This window comes from Poecilia mexicana, unplaced genomic scaffold (assembly GCF_051168715.1).
Source record: "Poecilia mexicana isolate PSO_F unplaced genomic scaffold, ASM5116871v1 scaffold_2, whole genome shotgun sequence".
NCBI lineage: Eukaryota > Metazoa > Chordata > Actinopteri > Cyprinodontiformes > Poeciliidae > Poecilia > Poecilia mexicana.
In genome coordinates this window covers 21,764,700-21,787,293 of record NW_028263371.1, presented here as the reverse complement: position 1 = coordinate 21,787,293, position 22,594 = coordinate 21,764,700, and the positions used below count along the sequence as shown (strand labels likewise).

The 22,594-nt window shown below is 38.7% G+C and overlaps 1 protein-coding gene across 1 annotated transcript in view; it reads right to left on the bottom strand.

Moving 5' to 3' along the window:
• LOC148160600 (ribonuclease inhibitor-like) overlaps positions 1 to 22,594 on the bottom strand; it is an 89,211-nt gene that overhangs the window by 37,283 nt on the left and 29,334 nt on the right. Inside the window, exons 5-7 of the mRNA XM_088003995.1 lie at positions 20,450 to 20,623; positions 6,183 to 6,362; positions 3,672 to 3,845 (exon numbers count right to left, since the gene is read on the bottom strand). Of these exons, the coding sequence (XP_087860121.1) occupies positions 3,672 to 3,845; positions 6,183 to 6,362; positions 20,450 to 20,623 (528 nt within the window). The remainder of the gene's footprint in view (positions 1 to 3,671; positions 3,846 to 6,182; positions 6,363 to 20,449; positions 20,624 to 22,594) is intronic.

Genomic DNA, 22,594 nt, shown 5'->3' with positions numbered 1-22,594 from the left:
TGGTTCTGATGTCTGGACCTGAATACTCATGTCCTGAAGAACCTGCAGCCTGTTGAGCTCAGAAAAACTCAGTGGTCTGGATTTTTTCAGATGAAGCTGAAGTTGGTTTCTGATGGGAGAAACCAACTTCTTGGCTAAACAGCTAAAGGGCGATTTGACCTAATTATTCACCACCCTCAGCAACTTTCATTTACAACACATATTTGAACCTGGACAAGATTAATATCAACTAATAGCAGAATATTTAAAACTAAGTGTGGTATTGGAAACCTTGAGGTGATTTATGGAACTTCAGTAAAGGGTGATTTCATTCTGTTTTTATATCTGGACCACATGAGAACTGAACTCCTCGTCAGAAATTTCCATTATTTTGCTGTAATATCCAGTTTTAGTTATTTTGTTTTTTCATAAGATGCTGAAAACAGTGAAACATTAGGTGGAATCGCCCTTTTGCCATTTCCTGAATCAGAAACTGCAATCTCAATCCAATTTCACATAGACATAGACTGAAGGGTTTGGCTGCTGGTTCTGATCATCAGCTGGAGACCCGACTTGGTAACCGGATCAGAACCACTCAGTTTATTCATCAATGGCCTTGGGTTCTTCTTAAAGCTGCTGAAAGCCAATGGAGGCCATTATTTCCTAAGGAGACGTGACCTGATGAAGCTTCATCACAGAGACGAGGCTCCAACCGACTGACAGCTGTCAGACTGAAGAGGACGGTTCCTCTCTGACCCGGCCCAACAGAACCACAGCTTCAGGACAAAGTGAGGAACCTGCTGCTGCTGCTGCAAACCTCACTGTCATTCAGTTCATCTAGATTTGCTTTTCTACAATCAGTCACTTCTTAGATGTTTCATTAATGATGATTTGAACTGGTCAGTGTTTGTGGCTCGACTGGAGGAAAACATTTCATTCTGGATGTAAAGATGAGAATCAGAAATAAAACAATCTGAATCTTTACCAACCAAACTGAAACATCTCCATCATTAATTAACTTCATTTGAATTATTTTACTCATTTTGTTCATCAGTCAGAAACATTTTAAAAACTGAAAAATAAAGTTCAATAATCTCAAAATCTGAAATATGAAAATAACTCATAAGGTAAAATGTTTTAGAGATTTTAATCTGTCATTTAAAAAGGATGTTTTAAAGTATTACAATAAAATCCTTAATTAAACTAAGGACTAAAGTATCAATGAATGATTTTATTGGATAAATGGAAAAAACAAACCTCAGTTTCTTCACTTTACTGACTGAACTCTCAAGGATCTCAAGCAGATTCTTCATATCAGAGTCTCCACCTCCATTTATGTCGATCTGAGATTCTCATCCAACGAGGGCATTTTCTTTTTGTATTTTTTACTAACTTACTAACTGAACTAATTATTGCTTTATATGGCACAAGGAATAGACGCAGCAAGTAGTGTCTATTCCTTGCTGTATAGACACTATTTGGACCTGTTGAAATTTTAGCATATTGGGGGAAGTCCTTCAAATTTGCGCCTCTACGTTTTTGTTTTGAAAATAAGAAAAACACAGGGGGTTATTATAAAGATATTACTAACAGAACTTAGAAACTTAGAACATCTCAGTTTATTTTGAATAACAGAACACAGAGAAGTGAAAATTCATTTGACATTTTGGAGTGAGCAAAGTTGGAATAGACTTTTGTTGAATTTTTTATTTATCTTGTATTATTTTTCTCTGGCAGTTCTGCTCTTGGAGGTTGAAGTTGGTCTCAGGGAGGGTTTCTGAGGCTGGGAACTGAGCTGGAAGGTGTGAGATGACAGTGTTGCAACTACGCACTGTGCCTCTGATGCCGGACTGTCAATTGGAAGCAAAGTCACCTCCTACACTGTGACTGAGGTCGGTGAAGATTACCTGCTATTTCCTGTTACTTGGGTCACGCTGATGCTTACAGGACCCGGGATGGATGTGCTCTCTGACTGTTATTGATGAAGCAGCTACTGCTGGATTTGGCAGGTCGCCGCACTTCAAGGATCAAAGACATCCTGACGGGTGATGAAGTAGTTTGGGTGGAAACCCTCCTTTGTTCTGTGACTTTTACTGTGTTTTCTCCCCCACAAACACTGCTGTCATCTAGAGCTGAGCTCAGTTCAAGAAGGGGACACTGCAGCCCCTGTGCTCTACGGATGCTTGGCCTGTTCCGGGTGTTTTTACACTATGGAACGACTCTATTACTCTGGACAGTTCTCGTTGGGCAAGATAAGAACTGATATCTGCTGATAGCCATTGGGCATGACCAGCTGCAGCTCAGCAGATGTCCTGTTTGTCTGGTTGCCTGGTGGTCCTGGATTTTCCACCTCTCAGCATGTGACCTCAGTCCTCTGACCCCTCCTTCGGCGTGATTTGGCCTCCGAGTTGCAGCCACTTGTTGCCAGTTCAAGTTGGTAATATTTCACTATTTTTTCCAAATGTTTCTCGTATTGAGTGGGATGCCTGCTTTTTTATTTGTTCTCTAACCTAATTTATCACAGGACATACTACATTTACTGGGTTGATTGTCTCACATTCTTCTCGCTTGACATTCTGACCTTTGTTGGTTTACAGTAGGATTGTAGAAAAAACATCTCCTGGTGTCAGAAGTTTTACGATTGCAAGAATTGTGGTACAGCTCTTTGCATTTCTTGGAAATGCATTCATAGATGGTTCACTCTGTTTGTCCCACATCATGCTAATGTGTTTTTCCCTTTCAGCATGACGAGAATGGGAAAGGGACAAAGTATTATAATTCTAGTTAACAAATTGTTTCCTTAAACTTCACTGACTTGCATTGTGTGCCACGTTTCAACTACATAGGAAGATGATCTAACTTTATTTGGTTCACATTACAGTGGCTATAATTTAAAGTAAACTAATTTTAAATTTGGAGGTCATTATTTACAGGATAAAGTGGGTTCATTTAGATTAGAATCTGGACTTTGTCGGACTATTATAACTTTTACCATGAGAAATGAAATTCAACTGTGGTGGAATACCGACTTACTAAAGTTAACTTATATAAGCTGCTGCTTCAATAAAGACCTGCTGGCTTCAGAACCAGAACCAGAACCTGGTACTGGGTCATGTTGTGTTGGAGGATTTTAGTCAGTAAAATCATTCCAGGTTCTGATCAAAGTGTTGAAGCATCAATCATTGATTATTGATTTGTTCCTGTTAGATTCCAGGAATTCACCTTTCTAGACTGGGTTGAATGATCTTTGACCAAAGATATGAACTTTGATTTATGATCAATTATATATAATTGGGCTGCACAGCTCTACCAACTCTGTACAGTTTGTAGAGCTGTTGCCTTGCAGCAAGAAGGTTCTGGGTTCGATTCCCGCCCGGGTCTTTCTGCATGGAGTTTGCATGTTCTCCCTGTGCATTCGTGGGTTTTCTCGGTTTCCTCCCACAGTCCACATGACTGTCAGGTTAATTGGCCCCTCCAGGTTGTCCCTAGGTGTGAGTATGTGTGTGCATGGTTGTTTGTCCTGCGACGGACTGGCGACCTGTCCAGGATGTACCCCGCCTCTCGCCCAGAACGTTAGCTGGAGAGGCACCAGCAACCCTCCTAACCCCACTAAGGGACAAGGGTGTAAAAAAATGGATGGATGGATTTATATAATTGTTCACAGAAATATCAATAATTATATAATTACAAACCCCAATGCTTTCAGTTTGCAGCCTTCAGTCTGTAGAAAACCACAGAGCTCCTTCAGTCCAGAACCTTCCAGGTTGGTGTTGCTCAGGTCCAGTTCTGTCAGATGGGTCGGGTTGGACTTCAGAGCTGAGAACAGAGACGTCCAGCTGGTCTCTGACAAACTGCAGCTCAACAATCTGAATAAAGAATAAAAGATGAGCTGAAGCCAACAGGATGCAGTTAAAACTGAAATATGAACAAATAAATAATAAAATGTAGAAAATTAATTTCCCTGAATGTAAAAGAAACATGATGAACTGATTCTAACATCTGATCCAGTCAAACTGGTTTAAAGAGTCCAAACCAGCAGAACCAGAACATTTGATCAACAAAGAAACTCAAAGTTTTTCTAAAAGTTTCTCAGGATCTTAAACTCAGTCGGATGTTTTTTCTCTCCATGTTTCCTTCCAGGCTCTGTATCAGCTGACTGATCTGTACCTTCATTTATCATCAGATATTTTATGTCTCCAGTTTTTGGTCATTAATCTATTAATGATGTTTTTCTTGCTGGTTGTATTTTAACTGCAGCTCATTGCTAAGTATGACAGATGTAAACGTTTTATTTCAATCCGTCTAATTCAGAGTTTTTACAACATCCATTACAGCTCAGATTCTGAAAGTTGATCATTTTCTCATTTTGTGGTGATTCAGTTCCTGAACTATCAACTAGAAAATATTGAGTCTTTTCTCTGTCAGATTGATTTGGGTCATTTAGTTCAAGTTCTGAATCCTCCATCAGAGACGCTGCAGAAATGGGAACATTATCATGAAGAACAACCTGATTGTGAAGACGAGTCATTTTTAAATCTATTTTCCAGGTGAACCACATGAGGATGATTTCACTGAACTGATGAAGCTTGTTGCACACAAAGCTTTACAAAGGTAAGATCTCACTTCCTGTCCTACAAAATAAGAGCTGAATCAAGATGTTTGAACTAAATGACTTTAACACCAAAACCTTCACAAAGTCAGTATTTACTGCAGGACTGTTAATTAATGATCTTTATATTATTTCTGTCTCCTTCATGTCAGGAACTCAGCCAGAAGACTGTGGTCATCCTGACAGAGTCTGACTGTCAGAACAAACTCAGATTTCCTCTGGAAATCTCCGATCATGGGGGCGACTGCTGGCTGGACAGATGTCCAAAAGATATTCTTGGACAACAAGGATGGAGGCCTAAAAAGGTCAAGAAGCTGTTGTTCAGAGAGCTGCATCCCAGAATATTGAGGGAAAGTTAAGTGGAAGGAAGAACAGTGGTGGTGAAAATGAGAACCAGCACCAGAAATAACTGCAGCCTTGACAGGATTCACCAGAAGTGGACTGAGGGTGGGGTCAGAACATCTGGATCCACTACACTCAGACCCAACACTAGCTAGCATAGCTTTCTATGGCATAACATTAGCTAGCATAGCATTTGATGGCAGTTCTAGGTAGCAAAGCCCTAGATGACATAGCTTTAGCTAGCATAGCCTCTCACACACAGCATCCTGATTGAGATTTATTCTGTTTTTGCTGATTGTTTGTGGTTTTAAAGTTCCCAGTTTAGTGACCATCAGACTTTATTGATCCAGTAATTTAACTGTAAAGTTGGGCTGTTGTGTTAATAAATTGTGATTTAAAGAGAAGCTGTGTGTTTCTTCTTCATGTGTTCAGTGTTTGCTGGTTGAAACGCTCAGATTCTCTCCTTCATTCGTTGCTCTATAACAGCTCAGCTCATCAGGCTGCTGCTCATAGAACAATAACCTACATAGACTGAAGGGTTTGGCTGCTGGTTCTGATCACCAGCTGGAGACCCGACTTGGTAACCGGATCAGAACCACTCAGTTTATTCATGAATGGCCTTGGGTTCTTCTTAAAGCTGCTGAAAGCCAATGGAGGCCATTATTTCCTAAGGAGACGTGACCTGATGAAGCTTCATCACAGAGACGAGGCTCCAACCGACTGACAGCTGTCAGACTGAAGAGGACGGTTCCTCTCTGACCCGGCCCAACAGAACCACAGCTTCAGGACAAAGTGAGGAACCTGCTGCTGCTGCAAACCTCACTGTCATTCAGTTCATCTAGATTTGCTTTTCTACAATCAGTCACTTCTTAGATGTTTCATTAATGATGATTTGAACTGGTCAGTGTTTGTGGCTCGACTGGAGGAAAACATTTCATTCTGGATGTAAAGATGAGAATCAGAAATAAAACAATCTGAATCTTTACCAACCAAACTGAAACATCTCCATCGTTAATTAACTTCATTTGAATTATTTTACTCATTTTGTTCATCAGTCAGAAACATTTTAAAAACTGAAAGTTCAATAATCTCAAAGCTATAAATAAGAATATAGTTAATTTGTAAAGTAAAAGGTTTAAGATTTTATTCTGACATTTAGACAGGTTGTTTTAAAAGAAAAATATTAACATTAATTAATCTAAGGATTAAAGTATCAATAAATGGTTTTATTGTATAAATAGAGAAAACAAACCTCAGTTTCTTCACTTTACTGACTGAAGTCTCCAGGATCTCAGACAGATTCTTCATATCAGAGTCTCCACCTCCATCTATGTTGATCTCACTTATTTCCAGTTCAGTCAGATCTGGGTTGGACTTCAGAGCTGAGGCCAAAACTTCACATTCATCCTTTAGGAGCTTACAGGCACCAAATCTGTGATGAGAGAAGAAATAAATTCAGTTCTTTGCTCTTTCTCTCTGTTCATCTTTGTTTCTTGAATAGGTCTCAAAGAAGGTGACAAAAGCATTTACACCATCCTATCTAGGTAATTTGAAACTGCTTAGAGGTTTAGAAAGAGGACACACCTTCAATGCATATATTAAAATTAGGAATACACCTCTTAATAAAAGTCTCCACTTCACAGAAGCAAATCGAATTGCTTTGTCTGCAGCCGCACGAGCAGTTCCCAAAGGCGCCTTTGCTTTGTCTCTTATTTTTGTATTTTGTTCATTTTTCTACTTTTCTCAGGTAATGTCTGTTTTATGGTTTGGACTTCTTGATGGTTTGGGTGTGATGCTGATCTGTTTTTCTATGCATTTAATTGTCTGAATAAAACCCTAGATATGTCTGAAGTTGAATGGTGACTGGTTGTTGTCTGAGTGGTTTCCATTTTATACATGCAGAGCCCTGAATTTGGGACACTAGAGGAAAATAACAAGCAAAGAGGTTTAACATTTTATTCCTCTAATTTAACAATTTGGGGGCTTTGTCGGTTCTTTGGGTTTCCGCATGTATGGGCTGGAACTTTATTGACTTGCGTTGGTCCGAGGTGCCGGCGCAGGTAGTTTGGACTTTTATTTTTCTGTCTGTTGCTCCGCCTTCTTGGGAAAGCCAGTAGGAAAATGTGAGCAAAGTGGTGGTGCGAGCCGTGGGTCGAGTGTAGTGAGTGGACCGCTGAAAGGAGGAAGAGGCATTTGACGAAGACAGAAAGTTGTGGAACTGAACTTTGGTGATAAATGTGACTTAAATCGGAACATGATGACGTTGGATTTAGAAAGAAGTGACGGTAATACTATGGATTGTAGTGATGAGGAAGGAAGGAGTGGTCGTAATGAAGATAAAGAGTGGGAATTGGTGAGAAAGGGTGGAAAGAAGCAGCGAGCTGTTGAAAGAAAGAGGAAAAAAGGAAATGAGAAAAGCACTGAAGAATCCGATAATGAAGGAATTGAGAAAGGAACAGAAGCACCAAAAAGACAAAACCTGAATATTATAATAAGATTTGATGAAGGAGAAGGAGTCAAGAAGATTGATCCACTTAAGCTAACAAAAGCACTTAAAACACACGTTGGGGAAATTAAACATGCTAAGATACTGAGAGACGGAAATCTTTTGATTGGATGTAATTCTGAAAGTCAGGTTGAAAAGGCAAAAAAGATTGGATGGGTGTGTAAAGTCAAAGTCAGAGCAGTTGTTAAAGTGGGTGAAAAAAGAAACAATGAAAGCAAAGGAATTATAACAGGAGCTCCATTGAGTGTTGTCGAGAAAAGTCGAGCTCAGCCCACTTCCCCATGCTGGAGATTTTAGTTTAATAATAACAATGAATAAAGTTATCTTTAAAACTGATTACACAGGTGACATCAAGACCCAACAGTAGAGTCAGACGGTAATAAAATTAATCTGGTTGTGTGTGTTGTTATTGTGTCCTGCCAACTTTGCTTTAATTATACTTCTTTCTATTTAATCATAAAAAACCATAGTCTGACAGAAAGAGAGTCATGGAACAGGAAGAGCAGGTTTCCTGAAGAAAGAGGAAGTTTCCAGCCTGCAGTGAATAAAAATAGTTCAGATTGCTCATTTTGGGCATTAAAGGTTTAAAGAATAAAATCTAAACATTTGGAGTAATTGGATAAAACCCAGAGTAAAATACTTAAATTAATAATGATAACTTATGATTAAAACAATAATTAATATTGGTTTAACCAGTGGTTGATGTTGGTTTGATTATAAGAATATTTACACTTACTCTTAAACTTATGGAAGTACTTAAAGGTGAAAGAAGTAACTGTAACATGGTGTCAAATAATTGGAATAATGGATTATTCTTGGTTTCTTTTCAGAAATGTCTGTAATAACTCACATCATGATTATAATAAGAGTAACTAATAAGTAATAGTTATAAAATTATGAATGAATGCTAAATCAGAGAAACTAAAAGGTTGTAAATGTGATTTTAACATTGAACTTGAAATGGTAAAAGTGTGTAACTGTAACTAAAGGTCACTGATTATGTGTTGGAGGTAGATGGTAGGTGAAAAGTCAGGGGGAAAGAGGAACTGATAGGAGAGCATCAGCCCTGCAACATGTGGCTTCAAATTGCACTTTTCTCACCAGCTGGGTTCAGACCCCAAAGAACAAAGACAAAGAGGAAAAACTGGTGTGTTCCTTCCATGAGACCAGCTCGTCTACATCTCCTTAGACCAGAAAGATCGTGAGACGAGGAGAAAGGAGCTACAGAGCTGCAAGACAAGAAGGAGAGGACCGCTACGCGCATGAGGAAGTCACCCTGAGGCCCGAGATCTGCCGCTCTGACTCTGTACTCTTCCTGTACTGGGAGCCTCCTGCTGCTGCAACACCTTTTTCATCATCAGGCCAGTTCTGGGGTTCAAGATGCCAAACTCCGTCCGTCTCTCTCAAAGTTTCCCTTTTTTAGTTCTCAGTGTCAGCGTTAGGGAAAGATAGGCTAGATTATTGATTTTACTTGTTTGATTATTTCTGCTACTGATTTAAGCTGTACTGACCCTTGCAAAATTACCTTACTAATAAAAATAATTAGCATTAAGAAAATCTAAAAGATGTTGTGGACATTCAGTTAATGAGTCACCTTAAAGTTCTTTGATGGTTGTAAAATAGCTATGAAGTTTGATTCTGGGAGGAGAAAGTGGAAAATGTTTTATAGGTTGCTTTTAGCCAAAACTAAAACAACACCCTTGGGACTCGCCTGAGTCACTAAAACCAACCTGGTTCAGTAACAAGTGCAAGTTGTAATAAAGAGAAAGAGCGACCGTTAACAGGTGTGCTCTGTGAAACTAGCTGATTGTGGGCTGCTCGATCTGGCTAATTCACAGGGTGAAAAAGGAGGGACATCTGGATGGAGGTCGTCAGAAACCAGGCTAGTCTTTCTCGCACCCAGCTTAAACAGAATGTCCTCTATATTCTCATCTGTAGTAATACTCCGGAGTTAGAGGCTTCTCGGACCCGTTAGACGGAGAGCTGGAGAGCAACATCTCCCTCCTCTCAGAAGGGGAAGTAGAGAGAGAGAAGGGGGGGAGGTGTTGCGCAACAACAGTGTTAACATGAAGGACTTAGTTGAGAATCTGAAAGAAAGAAACAAGGAAGTAAAAGGAGCACGAAGAATGACAAGGGGTACAGAGAAGAGTGAAACAGAAACTGTGTTGTTTGAATTTGAAACAAAGGAAATGCCAAGGGAGGTTTTCTTTGGTTTGATAAGATTTAGTGTCAGGGAATTTGTGCCCAAACCAGTGAGGTGCTTCAACTGTCAGGAATTTGGCCATGTTGCAAAAATGTGTAAAGGAAAAAGGAGATGTGCCCGTTGTTCTGGAGACCATGAATATGGAAAATGTGGAGTTGGAGTTAAACCAAAGTGTTGTAGTTGTGGAGGAGAGCATAGTGTCGCTTTTTGGGGTTGCGAAGTAATGAAACGACAATCAACGATACAGAAAACAAAAGTTACACAGAAAGTGACATGTGCAGAAGCGTGTAAAGTGGTTGGAAAAGAAAAACAAAATGGGAAATCTCTAACAGGAGAAAAGCAAGTAATCTCAAGAATTGTGGAAATGTTTGAAAAGAAAATTGAAGAGGAAAAAAAGAAAATGGTAACTTTTATTGCAGGAGTTATAAATGCAACATCGGATGTGAAATCAAAACCGGAAAGGTTTCAGATTATAGTGAAGGCAGCGTGCCATAGTTTAGACTTAAAGAATATTCGGTGGAGGACATAAGGGGAGAAATGTGTAGTCCAACAAGTCAAGAAGGATCATTTTAATCTTACAATGGAATGGGCAAGATTTTAAACAGTTTATTTATGAATTAAAAGAAAAACCTGATATAATTACAGGAAACTTGGCTGAAGCATTTTTTGGATTTCAAAGTAAATGGATATATTGCAGTTAGCTATGATAGACAAGAAGGAAATGGGGGAGGGTGTCTTTCTCTGATTAAGGAAGGTATTCCGTATAAAATTATTGGAAGGAAAGGAGATTTGGAGTATGTTGCCACTGAAATATGGGTGGAAGAGAAGGTACTGTTGGTTCTTAATTTTTACAATCCTTGTAAAAAGCTTGAGTTAAGTAAACGTGACGAGATAGATATGAAAGGAAATGTTATTTGGTGTGGAGATTTTAATCCACATCACTCATTATGGGGTAGTGGAAAAAAGATTATAATGGGAACATTTTAGATGAATTTCTAGATAGTAATAATTTGGTTTGCTTGAATAATGGTAAGAAAACAAGAATTGATATAAATTCAGGTAAGGAATCTGTACTAGATTTGACATTTGTTTCTAGCTGTTTAGCTCCACTATGTGATTGGCAAGTTAAAAACAAGTCATTTTGTAGTGATCACTACATTATAATCAACAAAATAAGGGTGGGCCAGGTGCATAGCACTGAAATGATAGGAGGAAAGTGGATATTTGAGAAAGCAAATTGGGAGGAATTTTATAACCTATGTGATAGAAAAATTTTAAATGTTCAAAATGATCAGAGTATTGAAAGTATGAACTGAGTGATTAGTCAGGGTATTTTAGCTGCTGCAGAGGAGGCTATTCCAAAAACATCAGGGAAAAATAGGAGAAAGTTAGTTCCATGGTGGAATGAAGAGTGTAGGAAAGCAGTTAAAGAAATAAAGCATTTAAATTGGTTAAAAGGTCTCACAATTTTCAACATTTAATTGAATATAAAAAGTCACAAGCAAAAGTCAGGAGAACAATAAGGAGCACAAAAAGAGAATACTGGAGAGGTTTCTGTGACACAATTGGCAGTAGTACAAAACTAGGGGATGTTTGGGGGATGATCAAAAAATGGGAGGAGCTAGAAGGGAATGGAGTTATCCTATACTAAATAAAAAATGGTATAGTAGCTTTAACTGACAGGGAAAATGCTGATATGTTAGTAAGCACTTATGTGGGGATTCATAGTGGGGAAAATTTATCAGATAATGAAATAGAGGGAAGGGAGAGAACTAGAAAGGAAAATGATGGAATCTTAAGAAGAAAGGAGAATAATAATGATCTGATGAATTATCCTTTCTCTATTGGAGAGCTGAAAAGAGCTTTGGATAGAAGCTCCAGGTAAAGATGAAGTGTGTTATATTATGTTAAGACATGTAAGTGAGAAAGTTTTAAATAAATTATTAATTTTATTCAATAAGATTTGGAAGGAGGGGAGGAAGCTATTGTTATCCCATTCAAGAAACCTGGGAAAGATCAGAGTAACCCTGTAAATTACAGACCAATAGCTTTAACATCTAATCTGTGTAAACTGATGGAAAGGATGGTGAATGAGAGATTGACACAATATTTGGAGTCAAAACATTTAATTGCTCCTTATCAGAGTGGTTTTCGTAGAGGGAGAGGAACAATGGATCCTATTTTATGTTTAGAGGATGATATTAGAAAAGCTCAGATTAATAAGGAAACTGTTGTTGCTGTGTTTTTTGATGTGGAGAAAGCATATGATATGTTATGGAGGGAAGGGTTAATGATTAAATTACATCAGATAGGTATTTTTTACGGGATAGAAATATTCAAGTTAAAATAGGAGATCATGTTTCGAAATTATGTAAAAGTTTTGGTAAGTCACTTTTTAAGTCACTTTTTGCTGATGATGGAGCGTTATGGAAAAGGTTATGGAAAAGTTAAACTACAGGAAGGTATAGATAAAGTGGGTAAGTGGGGAGTAAAGTGGGGCTTTAAATTTTCAATTGAAAAGACAAAAGTAATGATCTTCACAAATAAAAAATAGGGGTTGATAAAAAGTTGTATTTATATGGGAAAGAGTTAGAAAAAGTTGACTGGTTTCGGTTTTTGGGAATAGTTTTTGATAAACTAACTTGGGGAAATCATATAGAACATATTATGGAGAAAAGTAAAAAGGTTTTAAACATTATGATGTGTTTAGCAGGATTGACATGGGGTGCAAGTTTTGATTCCCTTAAAAGTATATATGTGTCTCTAATTAGATCAAGAATAGATTACGGGAGTGTGGTGTATGGATCAGCAGCTAAAACTAGGTTTAAAAAGTTAGATGTTATTCAAGCCAGAGCAATGAGAATTTGTTTAGGGGAGATAAATCAACACCAATATGTGCCTTACAAGTAGAGTCAGGAGAAATGCCATTATGCATTAGAAGGCAGCAGCTAATGGTCAATTATTGGATAAGTTTAAAAGGACATAATGGAGATCACCTGGTTAAGAAATTATTAGGAGAGTGTTGGGAAAGAGGAAAGAAACAAATTGATAGCTTTGGGTGGGTTGGGGATGATACAGCAAAAATGTTTAATGTATATAATAAGCAATTTAGTCCAACTGTATTGTGGCCTTTGAGACCTACATGGACTTGGAAATATATTAATGTAGACAGAAAACTAACACATATTAGGAAAAGGAACACATTAGATACTTGCCAAGAATTTTATAATCAAATGCAGAATAAATATAATGATTATTTGCAAATTTATACTGATGGGTCAAAAGACCCCAAAAGTGAATCAATCAATCAATCAATCAAATTTTATTTGTATAGCACATTTCAGCAGCAAGGCATTTCAAAGTGCTTTACATAATTAAAATAAAAACAGCATTAAAACATAAACAGTGAGAAAGAGAAATAAAAAGCTGTAGAATTTTAGTTGAGACGCCGTCAACTGGGACTCCAACCCTTTGGACTTTAGTAAAACCTAAAGAAGAAGAAGAAGAAGAACGGCCTTCTTGGCTTCTGGCGGATTGATCTCAGTGGTTGTGCGGTTTCTGATACAAGTGTAGTTGTTGTGGTTTTTGGTATTACAGAAAAGAATCTGAGATTAGAGTTGTTCGTACCGCAGTTGGGTTTTGGCATACCCCCCACAAGTTTGACGAAATTTGTGTTCTGCGCTGGGCTGGCATACCCGAAGGATTTACTGCCCTTAGAAAGGCTTTCGGTTGTGTATTGGTACGTAGTTTAGGAAAAGGTGTGAATCCACCTGGAGTTGGATTCTCTCCGAAGGGACTGAGGTGTTTGGATGGCTGTAATGTGAATTTGGACCTGGTGGTATCGCCTCTTTCCAGTCTTTCACGCGGGAGGACTGGTTCGGAAAGGACATTTAAATTATAAGGTGCATCCCTTAAGCCTTTTTCCCGGGCTTAACAGGACTTAGTCGAAATTGGGAGTAACCTCCTCCCCGTGGCAACTAGTGCCCGAACATTGGATGAAGTTGACTTGAGGTAGAAAGAGCTGATCTTTGTCGCTAGCGACCGTAGGGAAAACTGTCTTTGTATTCTTTGTTTGTGACTTTCTGTGTTTTTCTAACCTTCTTTCTGCTTCCTGTGGATTAATTTGGCTGTGATTGCTGTTTGTGGTTATTTGCTGTGTTTGGGGAGGCGGCCTGGTCTCTCTCTCTCTCTCATTCTGTGTCTGTGTGTCTCCTTCTGCTGTGAGTTGGTGCCGACACGTTGTGTGTGCGTGGGTGTGTGTGTGTGTGTGTGTGTGTGCTTTGCTGCGGGTTACTTCGTTTCTGTCTCCACAGGGTCGAGGTTCCACCATTTATATCTGTTTTTATGTGTACTATGTTGGTCTTCCGTCGTTGTATGTTCCACCATGTGCTGCTATTTGTCTGTCTGTGTGCGTCTGGCGAGTTGCTTATTCGGCATTGTTGGTTTGTGATCGGTGCCAGCGCGGTTTCCTGTCGCTGAAACCTGTGTGTGTGTGTCAGGTCTGTGTCTGCGTTGTGTTAGTGCAGAGGTTCCCAAACTGTGGGGTGCACCCCCTAGGGGGGCACTGTGTCATTGCAGGGGGCGCGGGAAGCTGTCTGGATGAAAAAAACAAAAAACAAAACATGAACACTGTATGCGCTGGGCTTTTACCTTAGAATGGCCAACTCTCTGTTATTCCTATGTCAATTTGATACAGTAGAGGCTTCCACACTTCCCATATTTGTGTCCTCTGTCACTTTTATCAGCAGTTAAAACTGTTTAATCCGTTGTTAACATGTTGCAACCTGTTTTTCCGAGCAGCCTTTAAACGCAACATGAGCGCTACGACGCTCGCGCTGGGTTTCCACCTGTGAAGGAGACCTGCTGCTGCTGGGCGGAGCTACGTAGGTTTGTGTTAGAATCACGGCAGCAAACCAGCAAAACGCAAAGAACTTTTCACAGTTTTTCCCTCCAAACTAACCGACTGAGTTGAGTAAAGCTGTTGGATGCAGGTAATGTTAGCTAAAAGATGACTAGCTAATGTTAGCTAAAAGATGACTAGCTAATGTTAGCTAAAAGATGACTAGCTAATGTTAGCTAAAAGATGACTAGCTAATATCAATACAGAACCTTAAGCTTAACAAGTACCTTGTAGGCTACCGATGTTGGTGTCTATTTTCAGCTACGTACTTTCATTTTGCCCCCCAAAAAAGTCGATCCCCCCCCTCCCCTCCATCACACACGTCGTTTCAACCAGACAGCCATTTGTAATCCATAGGGGGACGCAGAAGAAAAAGTTTGGGAACCACTGTGTTAGTGGATGTTGAATCACAATATGTTATGAAATATTATGAAATGATTTTTGTTGGATGTTATATTGCCGCATTTCTGTTAGTACATGGCTTGTTGGAACGCCTGGTTTTTGTGGGAAATAGATTTTTTCTGTCTTCCCCTTTAGTTACAGATCTTACAGGTCCCTATTTGCCAGAGCAGGGCAATGAGTGACCATTCCATTTGCATTTTGAGAGTTCTGAAGGAGTTCTTTTAACGCTGACATTTGCAGACCAGTTTTATATTTTGATTTTTTAGGATTCTTGGATTTTGATATAAATTTCTTTGGAAATTGTGTTTTACGTTGAAATGTAATGTGCAAAATAACATATTTACAAATGTTTCTACTTTCTCAGCAGGGGACAAGAAACTGTTTCAGTGACCTCTCCAAGCCGGAGCAGTGGACTGATACCATTGCTTATTTTCTATGATCATGTGACATTTACAGTCAGTTCAATTCATAGGTTTCCTCCCACAGGATGGAACACCCTCACTGATCAGCACATTTACAAAGAAACGACACGTATATGGAAAATGTTTGTCTACATGACAGTGTTTTCCAAACAGTTAATAAGGACATGATGACTAATGAATGAATTTTGTGGTGGCCATTTATGTAATGTTTGCAACTTGTAATTTCTACTAATTTAGTTTTCTATTTTGTGGAGTTTAGAATTTATTTAAGTTTAGATCCAAAATATGTAGTTAATTTGTATATTTGAATTGATTAGATTATGTTGGTAATTGGTTAGACCCTCCCATTAATTTGAGTAATTAAAACAGACCGGGTGCTGAGTGGAGCGATTGTTTGGCAAATGTTTGGTGTGTGGATGGGAGGTTTTTGTAAATGATTTTTTGACCACTTTCACATTTCACTTTTTTGTACTTGAAACATCATATTAAGTTTACTTTCATTTTTTCACTAAGTTGTGGGACATTTTTGGTAATTATTTTGTCGCTATTTTTTACAAGAAATAAAGAATATATTTTTTCAAACAAATTAAGTTGGAAGTGCGTTCAAATCAAAAACCACCTGTTAACACCCACGGCCTTTGTTGGAATATTGTTTTTTGGAAACGAGAAGGCCGCGACAAATTTGTTTCTTGTAGGAGAATCTCCCCCACAGTCAATACATTTTGTGTGGACAAGGCTGACAGTTTGACTTGAGTCAGAAACCCTGACAACTACAGACCACCTAACTGTACTTTACTTACTTTATGGAGATTAAGGTGGCAATTATTGGACTCTGCAGACTTGATTTGGGAGGTATATTTGTTACATTATAGGTCAACGGATGTGACAATGCCTTAAAATACTGAGAATAAGATTGTGTTCTTGTTTTTGCGAGTTAGTTGAGGGTCAAGAAAACCCCCAACATCCTGCATTTTCTTACAATAGGGAGTGAAAGTGTCTGCTTGAGTGTGATTGAGAGTGAATGGAGGTCAGGAGTTTTTGATGGGTTTTAGGAAGCGCTGTGTAAATATGACGTCACTTTAGTGAGTAGCTGTGTGATCATTTTTTCTCATTTTAAACTATGTAGAGACAGTAAATGTTTTGTTTCATCAATTTACTTTGACTACTTTACAGACGATTCTAAAGTGATGCTTACATATATTCTATTCCGTATCACATTCTGGTTTACAGTGGAATCATCTGCTTGTATGGTGGAAGGTTTTTTACTTAAGATATTACAAGTAAAATTGAAAACAAACAAGGTGACATCTGCTTTGTTGAAGTTTTAGTATTTTGGCCTAATTGATTATGGCTTCAACGTTAACATTAATGAAAATTGTGAAATTGTGGTCTTCAGCAGACTTCATCTTTCATCATGGCCTATTCAAAGTTTTTCTCTTATTTTATCCCCACAACATTTCATTTCAATTGGTCACTACGGAGTGTTTAACAGAAAGGTACACTATTGGTAAATGTAATATGATCGGCTATATGATTTAAATTGGAAATTATGCAACAGCTTGAATTAATATTCATTGTGTTGGTTCTAGCCTGTTCTTGTCTCAGAGACAGTTTTTGATTCAAATCTAAGTCGAAAGGTTATATTGAGGTTCTTATAATTTGGTCATTTTACACCAATGTGAGGATTAATACAATACAACAGGAGCAACCAGAATTTAGCCTTGGCTGATAGCAGACAGAATTAGTGATTAAGAGACTGTCTCATCCAACGAGGGCGTTTTCTTTTTGTATTTTTACTAACACACTAACTTACTAACTGAACTAATTATTGCTTTATATGGCACAAGGAATAGACGCAGCAAGTAGTGTCTATTCCTTGCTGTATAGACACTATTTGGACCTGTTGAAATTTTAGCATATTGGGGGGAAGTCCTTCAAATTTGCACCTCTACGTTTTTGTTTTGAAAATAAGAAAAACACAGGGGGTTATTATAAAGATATTACTGACAGAACTTAGAAACTTAGAACATCTCAGTGTATTTTGAATACTAGACGTAAGATTTTAAGAACTTGTGGAACATCTCACAATATTTTGGTTTTTCATCAAATTATCTTATAACAGTAACACAGATTCCAAATTGTTTTCAAAATGATAATTTTATTATATCAACAGGGGGGAGAAGGAGAAATGGACCCTAATTCCTGGTTGATTTATAGATACGGTAAATTATAAATTTGTTAATCAATAATTTTGACTTTCATTCCACAATAGTGAATTGTGGATTTATTTCATGTAAAGAGCCTTTACATTGCCTTCCTGCTTGACTAAAATATGGTGGTTGTGATATAGAAACTCTTACTAAATTAAAATTGAACAGCTTTAATCAACATCTATGCCATGTTTATTTTCATTTAAAATTATTGATACATTTCCTGCATCACTGCTGATATTTTATTTATATAGAGTTACACTTGGGTGTAAATTGTTACTTTTGAGGAAAATTTGGGTTACAACTGCTGTAAATTTCAGATAACATGTGAGCAACTTCTGACATCTTTAAATGAAATAGAAGCTGTTTTGAAAATGTCAGGATAACGGTGATAGTTTTATTTTTAATGTAAACTGAGGGAAATAGGACTGATTGTCTTGAAGTGTGGGACAGAATCAAGGATCTTTTGAATCTAATTGAACAAAAACTCATGAGTTATTTTACCAACTGCGTTTACAATCACAGTTTTTATACAAGTTTCTAGCTGGAATTAATACATTTAAGTTTTTTAACAAGTTTTGTTGAGAAGTGATTTTGAATTTGTGGCAGATATTTGGTACAGGCAGAGTGAACATCTTCTAGATAAGAATATGTATTGATTCAAACAGTAAGTGAGCTTACTTGATTACTTCTGCCAGTTTGGGTTGTGAAACGTCTTGCTTAATTATATTTTTCTTCTTTTTACAGAGTTTGGGTTGTGAAGCGAGAGGAATGGCAGAGAGCTCTGTGGAAACTTAACAGAACACAGAGAAGTGAAAATTCATTTGACATTTTGGAGTGAGCAAAGTTGGCATAGACTTTTGTTGAATTTTTTATTTATCTTGTATTATTTTTCTCTGGCAGTTCTGCTCTTGGAGGTTGAAGTTGGTCTCAGGGAGGGTTTCTGAGGCTGGGAACTGAGCTGGAAGGTGTGAGATGACAGTGTTGCAACTACGAACTGTGCCTCTGATGCCGGACTGTCAATTGGAAGCAAAGTCACCTCCTATACTGTGACTGAGGTCGGTGAAGATTACCTGCTATTTCCTGTTACTTGGGTCACGCTGATGCTTACAGGACCCGGGATGGATGTGCTCTCTGACTGTTATTGATGAAGCAGCTACTGCTGGATTTGGCAGGTCGCCGCACTTCAAGGATCAAAGACATCCTGACGGGTGATGAAGTAGTTTGGGTGGAAACCCTCCTTTGTTCTGTGACTTTTACTGTGTTTTCTCCCCCACAAACACTGCTTTCATCTAGAGCTGAGCTCAGTTCAAGAAGGGGACACTGCAGCCCCTGTGCTCTACGGATGCTTGGCCTGTTCCGGGTGTTTTTACACTATGGAACGACTCTATTACTCTGGACAGTTCTCGTTGGGCAAGATAAGAACTGATATCTGCTGATAGCCATTGGGCATGTCCAGCTGCAGCTCAGCAGATGTCCTGTTTGTCTGGTTGCCTGGTGGTCCTGGATTTTCCACCTCTCTTCATGTGACCTCAGTCCTCTGACCCCTCCTTCAGCGTGCTTTGACCTCCGACTTGCAGCCACTGGTTGCCAGTTCAAGTTGGTAATATTTCACTATTTTTTCCAAATGTTTCTCGTATTGAGTGGGATGCCTGCTTTTTTATTTGTTCTCTAACCTAATTTATCACAGGACATACTACATTTACTGGGTTGATTGTCTCACATTCTTCTCGCTTGACATTCTGACCTTTGTTGGTTTACAGTAGGATTGTAGAAAAAACATCTCCTGGTGTCAGAAGTTTTACGATTGCAAGAATTGTGGTACAGCTCTTTGCATTTCTTGGAAATGCATTCATAGATGGTTCACTCTGTTTGTCCCACATCATGCTAATGTGTTTTTCCCTTTCAGCATGACGAGAATGGGAAAGGGACAAAGTATTATAATTCTAGTTAACAAATTGTTTCCTTAAACTTCACTGACTTGCATTGTGTGCCACGTTTCAACTACATAGGAAGATGATCTAACTTTATTTGGTTCACATTACAGTGGCTATAATTTAAAGTAAACTAATTTTAAATTTGGAGTCATTATTTACAGGATAAAGTGGGTTCATTTAGATTAGAATCTGGACTTTGTCGGACTATTATAACTTTTACCATGAGAAATGAAATTCAACTGTGGTGGAATACCGACTTACTAAAGTTAATTTATATAAGCTGCTGCTTCAATAAAGACCTGCTGGCTTCAGAACCAGAACCAGAACCTGGTACTGGGTCATGTTGTGTTGGAGGATTTTAGTCAGTAAAATCATTCCAGGTTCTGATCAAAGTGTTGAAGCATCAATCATTGATTATTGATTTGTTCCTGTTAGATTCCAGGAATTCACCTTTCTAGATTGGGTTGAATGACCTTTGACCAAAGATATGAACTTTGATTTATGATCAATTATATATAATTGGGCTGCACAGCTCTACCAACTGTACCAACTCTGTACAGTTTGTAGAGCTGTTGCCTTGCAGCAAGAAAGTTCTGGGTTCGATTCCCGCCCGGGTCTTTCTGCATGGAGTTTGCATGTTCTCCCTGTGCATTCGTGGGTTTTCTCCAGGTACTCTGGTTTCCTCCCACAGTCCACATGACTGTCAGGTTAATTGGCCCCTCCAGGTTGTCCCTAGGTGTGAGTATGTGTGTGCATGGTTGTTTGTCCTGTGACGGACTGGCGACCTGTCCAGGATGTACCCCGCCTCCCGCCCAGAACGTTAGCTGGAGAGGCACCAGCAACCCTCCTAACCCCACTAAGGGACAAGGGTGTAAAAAAATGGATGGATGGATTTATATAATTGTTCACAGAAATATCAATAATTATATAATTATAAACCTCAATGTTTTCGGTTTGCAGCCTTCAGTCTGTAGAAAACCACAGAGCTCCTTCAGTCCAGAACCTTCCAGGTTGGTGTTGCTCAGGTCCAGTTCTGTCAGATGGGTCGGTTTGGACTTCAGAGCTGAGAACAGAGACGTCCAGCTGGTCTCTGACAAACTGCATCTCCACAATCTGAATAAAGAATAAAAGATGAGCTGAAGCCAACAGGATGCAGTTAAAACTGAAATATGAACAAATAAATAATAAAATGTAGAAAATTAATTTCCCTGAATGTAAAAGAAACATGATGAACTGATTCTAACATCTGATCCAGTCAAACTGGTTTAAAGAGTCCAAACCAGCAGAACCAGAACATTTGATCAACAAAGAAACTCAAAGTTTTTCTAAAAGTTTCTCAGCATCTTAAACTCAGTCGGATGTTTTTCTCTCCATGTTTCCTTCCAGGCTCTGTATCAGCTGACTGCTCTGTACCTTCATTTATCATCAGATATTTTATTTCTCCACTTTTTGGTCATTAATCTATTAATGATGTTTTTCTTGCTGGTTGTATTTTAACTGCAGCTCATTGCTAAGTATGACAGATGTAAACGTTTTATTTCAATCCGTCTAATTCAGAGTTTTACAACATCCATTACAGCTCAGATTCTGAAAGTTGATGATTTTCTCATTTTGTGGTGATTCAGTTCCTGAACTATCAACTAGAAAATATTGAGTCTTTTCTCTGTCAGATTGATTTGGGTCATTTAGTTCAAGTTCTGAATCCTCCATCAGAGACGCTGCAGAAATGGGAACATTATCATGAAGAACAACCTGATTGTGAAGACGAGTCATTTTTAAATCTATTTTCCAGGTGAACCACATGAGGATGATTTCAGTAACTGATGAAGCTTGTTGCACACAAAGCTTTACAAAGGTAAGATCTCACTTCCTGTCCTACAAAATAAGAGCTGAATCAAGATGTTTGAACTAAATGACTTTAACACCAAAACCTTCACAAAGTCAGTATTTACTGCAGGACTGTTAATTAATGATCTTTATATTATTTCTGTCTCCTTCATGTCAGGAACTCAGCCAGAAGACTGTGGTCATCCTGACAGAGTCTGACTGTCAGAACGAACTCAGATTTTCTCTGGAAATCTCCGATCATGGGGGCGACTGCTGGCTGGACAGATGTCCAAAAGATATTCTTGGACAACAAGGATGGAGGCCTAAAAAGGTCAAGAAGCTGTTGTTCAGAGAGCTGCATCCAAGAATATTGAGGGAAAGTTAAGTGGAAGGAAGAACAGTGGTGGTGAAAATGAGAACCAGCACCAGAAATAACTGCAGCCTTGACAGGATTCACCAGAAGTGGACTGAGGCTGGGGTCAGACAATCTGGATCCACTACACTCAGACCCAACACTAGCTAGCATAGCTTTCTATGGCATAACATTAGCTAGCATAGCATTTGATGGCAGTTCTAGGTAGCAAAGCCCTAGATGACATAGCTTTAGCTAGCATAGCCTCTCACACACAGCATCCTGATTGAGATTTATTCTGTTTTTGCTGATTGTTTGTGGTTTTAAAGTTCTCAGTTTAGTGACCATCAGACTTTATTGATCCAGTAATTTAACTGTAAAGTTGGGCTGTTGTGTTAATAAATTGTGATTAAAGAGAAGCTGTGTGTTTCTTCTTCATGTGTTCAGTGTTTGCTGGTTGAAACGCTCAGATTCTCTCCTTCATTCGTTGCTCTATAACAGCTCAGCTCATCAGGCTGCTGCTCATAGAACAATAACCTACATAGACTGAAGGCTTTGGCTGCTGGTTCTGATCATCAGCTGGAGACCCGACTTGGTAACCGGATCAGAACCACTCAGTTTATTCATGAATGGCCTTGGGTTCTTCTTAAAGCTGCTGAAAGCCAATGGAGGCCATTATTTCCTAAGGAGACGTGACCTGATGAAGCTTCATCACAGAGACGAGGCTCCAACCGACTGACAGCTGTCAGACTGAAGAGGACGGTTCCTCTCTGACCCGGCCCAACAGAACCACAGCTTCAGGACAAAGTGAGGAACCTGCTGCTGCTGCAAACCTCACTGTCATTCAGTTCATCTAGATTTGCTTTTCTACAATCAGTCACTTCTTAGATGTTTCATTAATGATG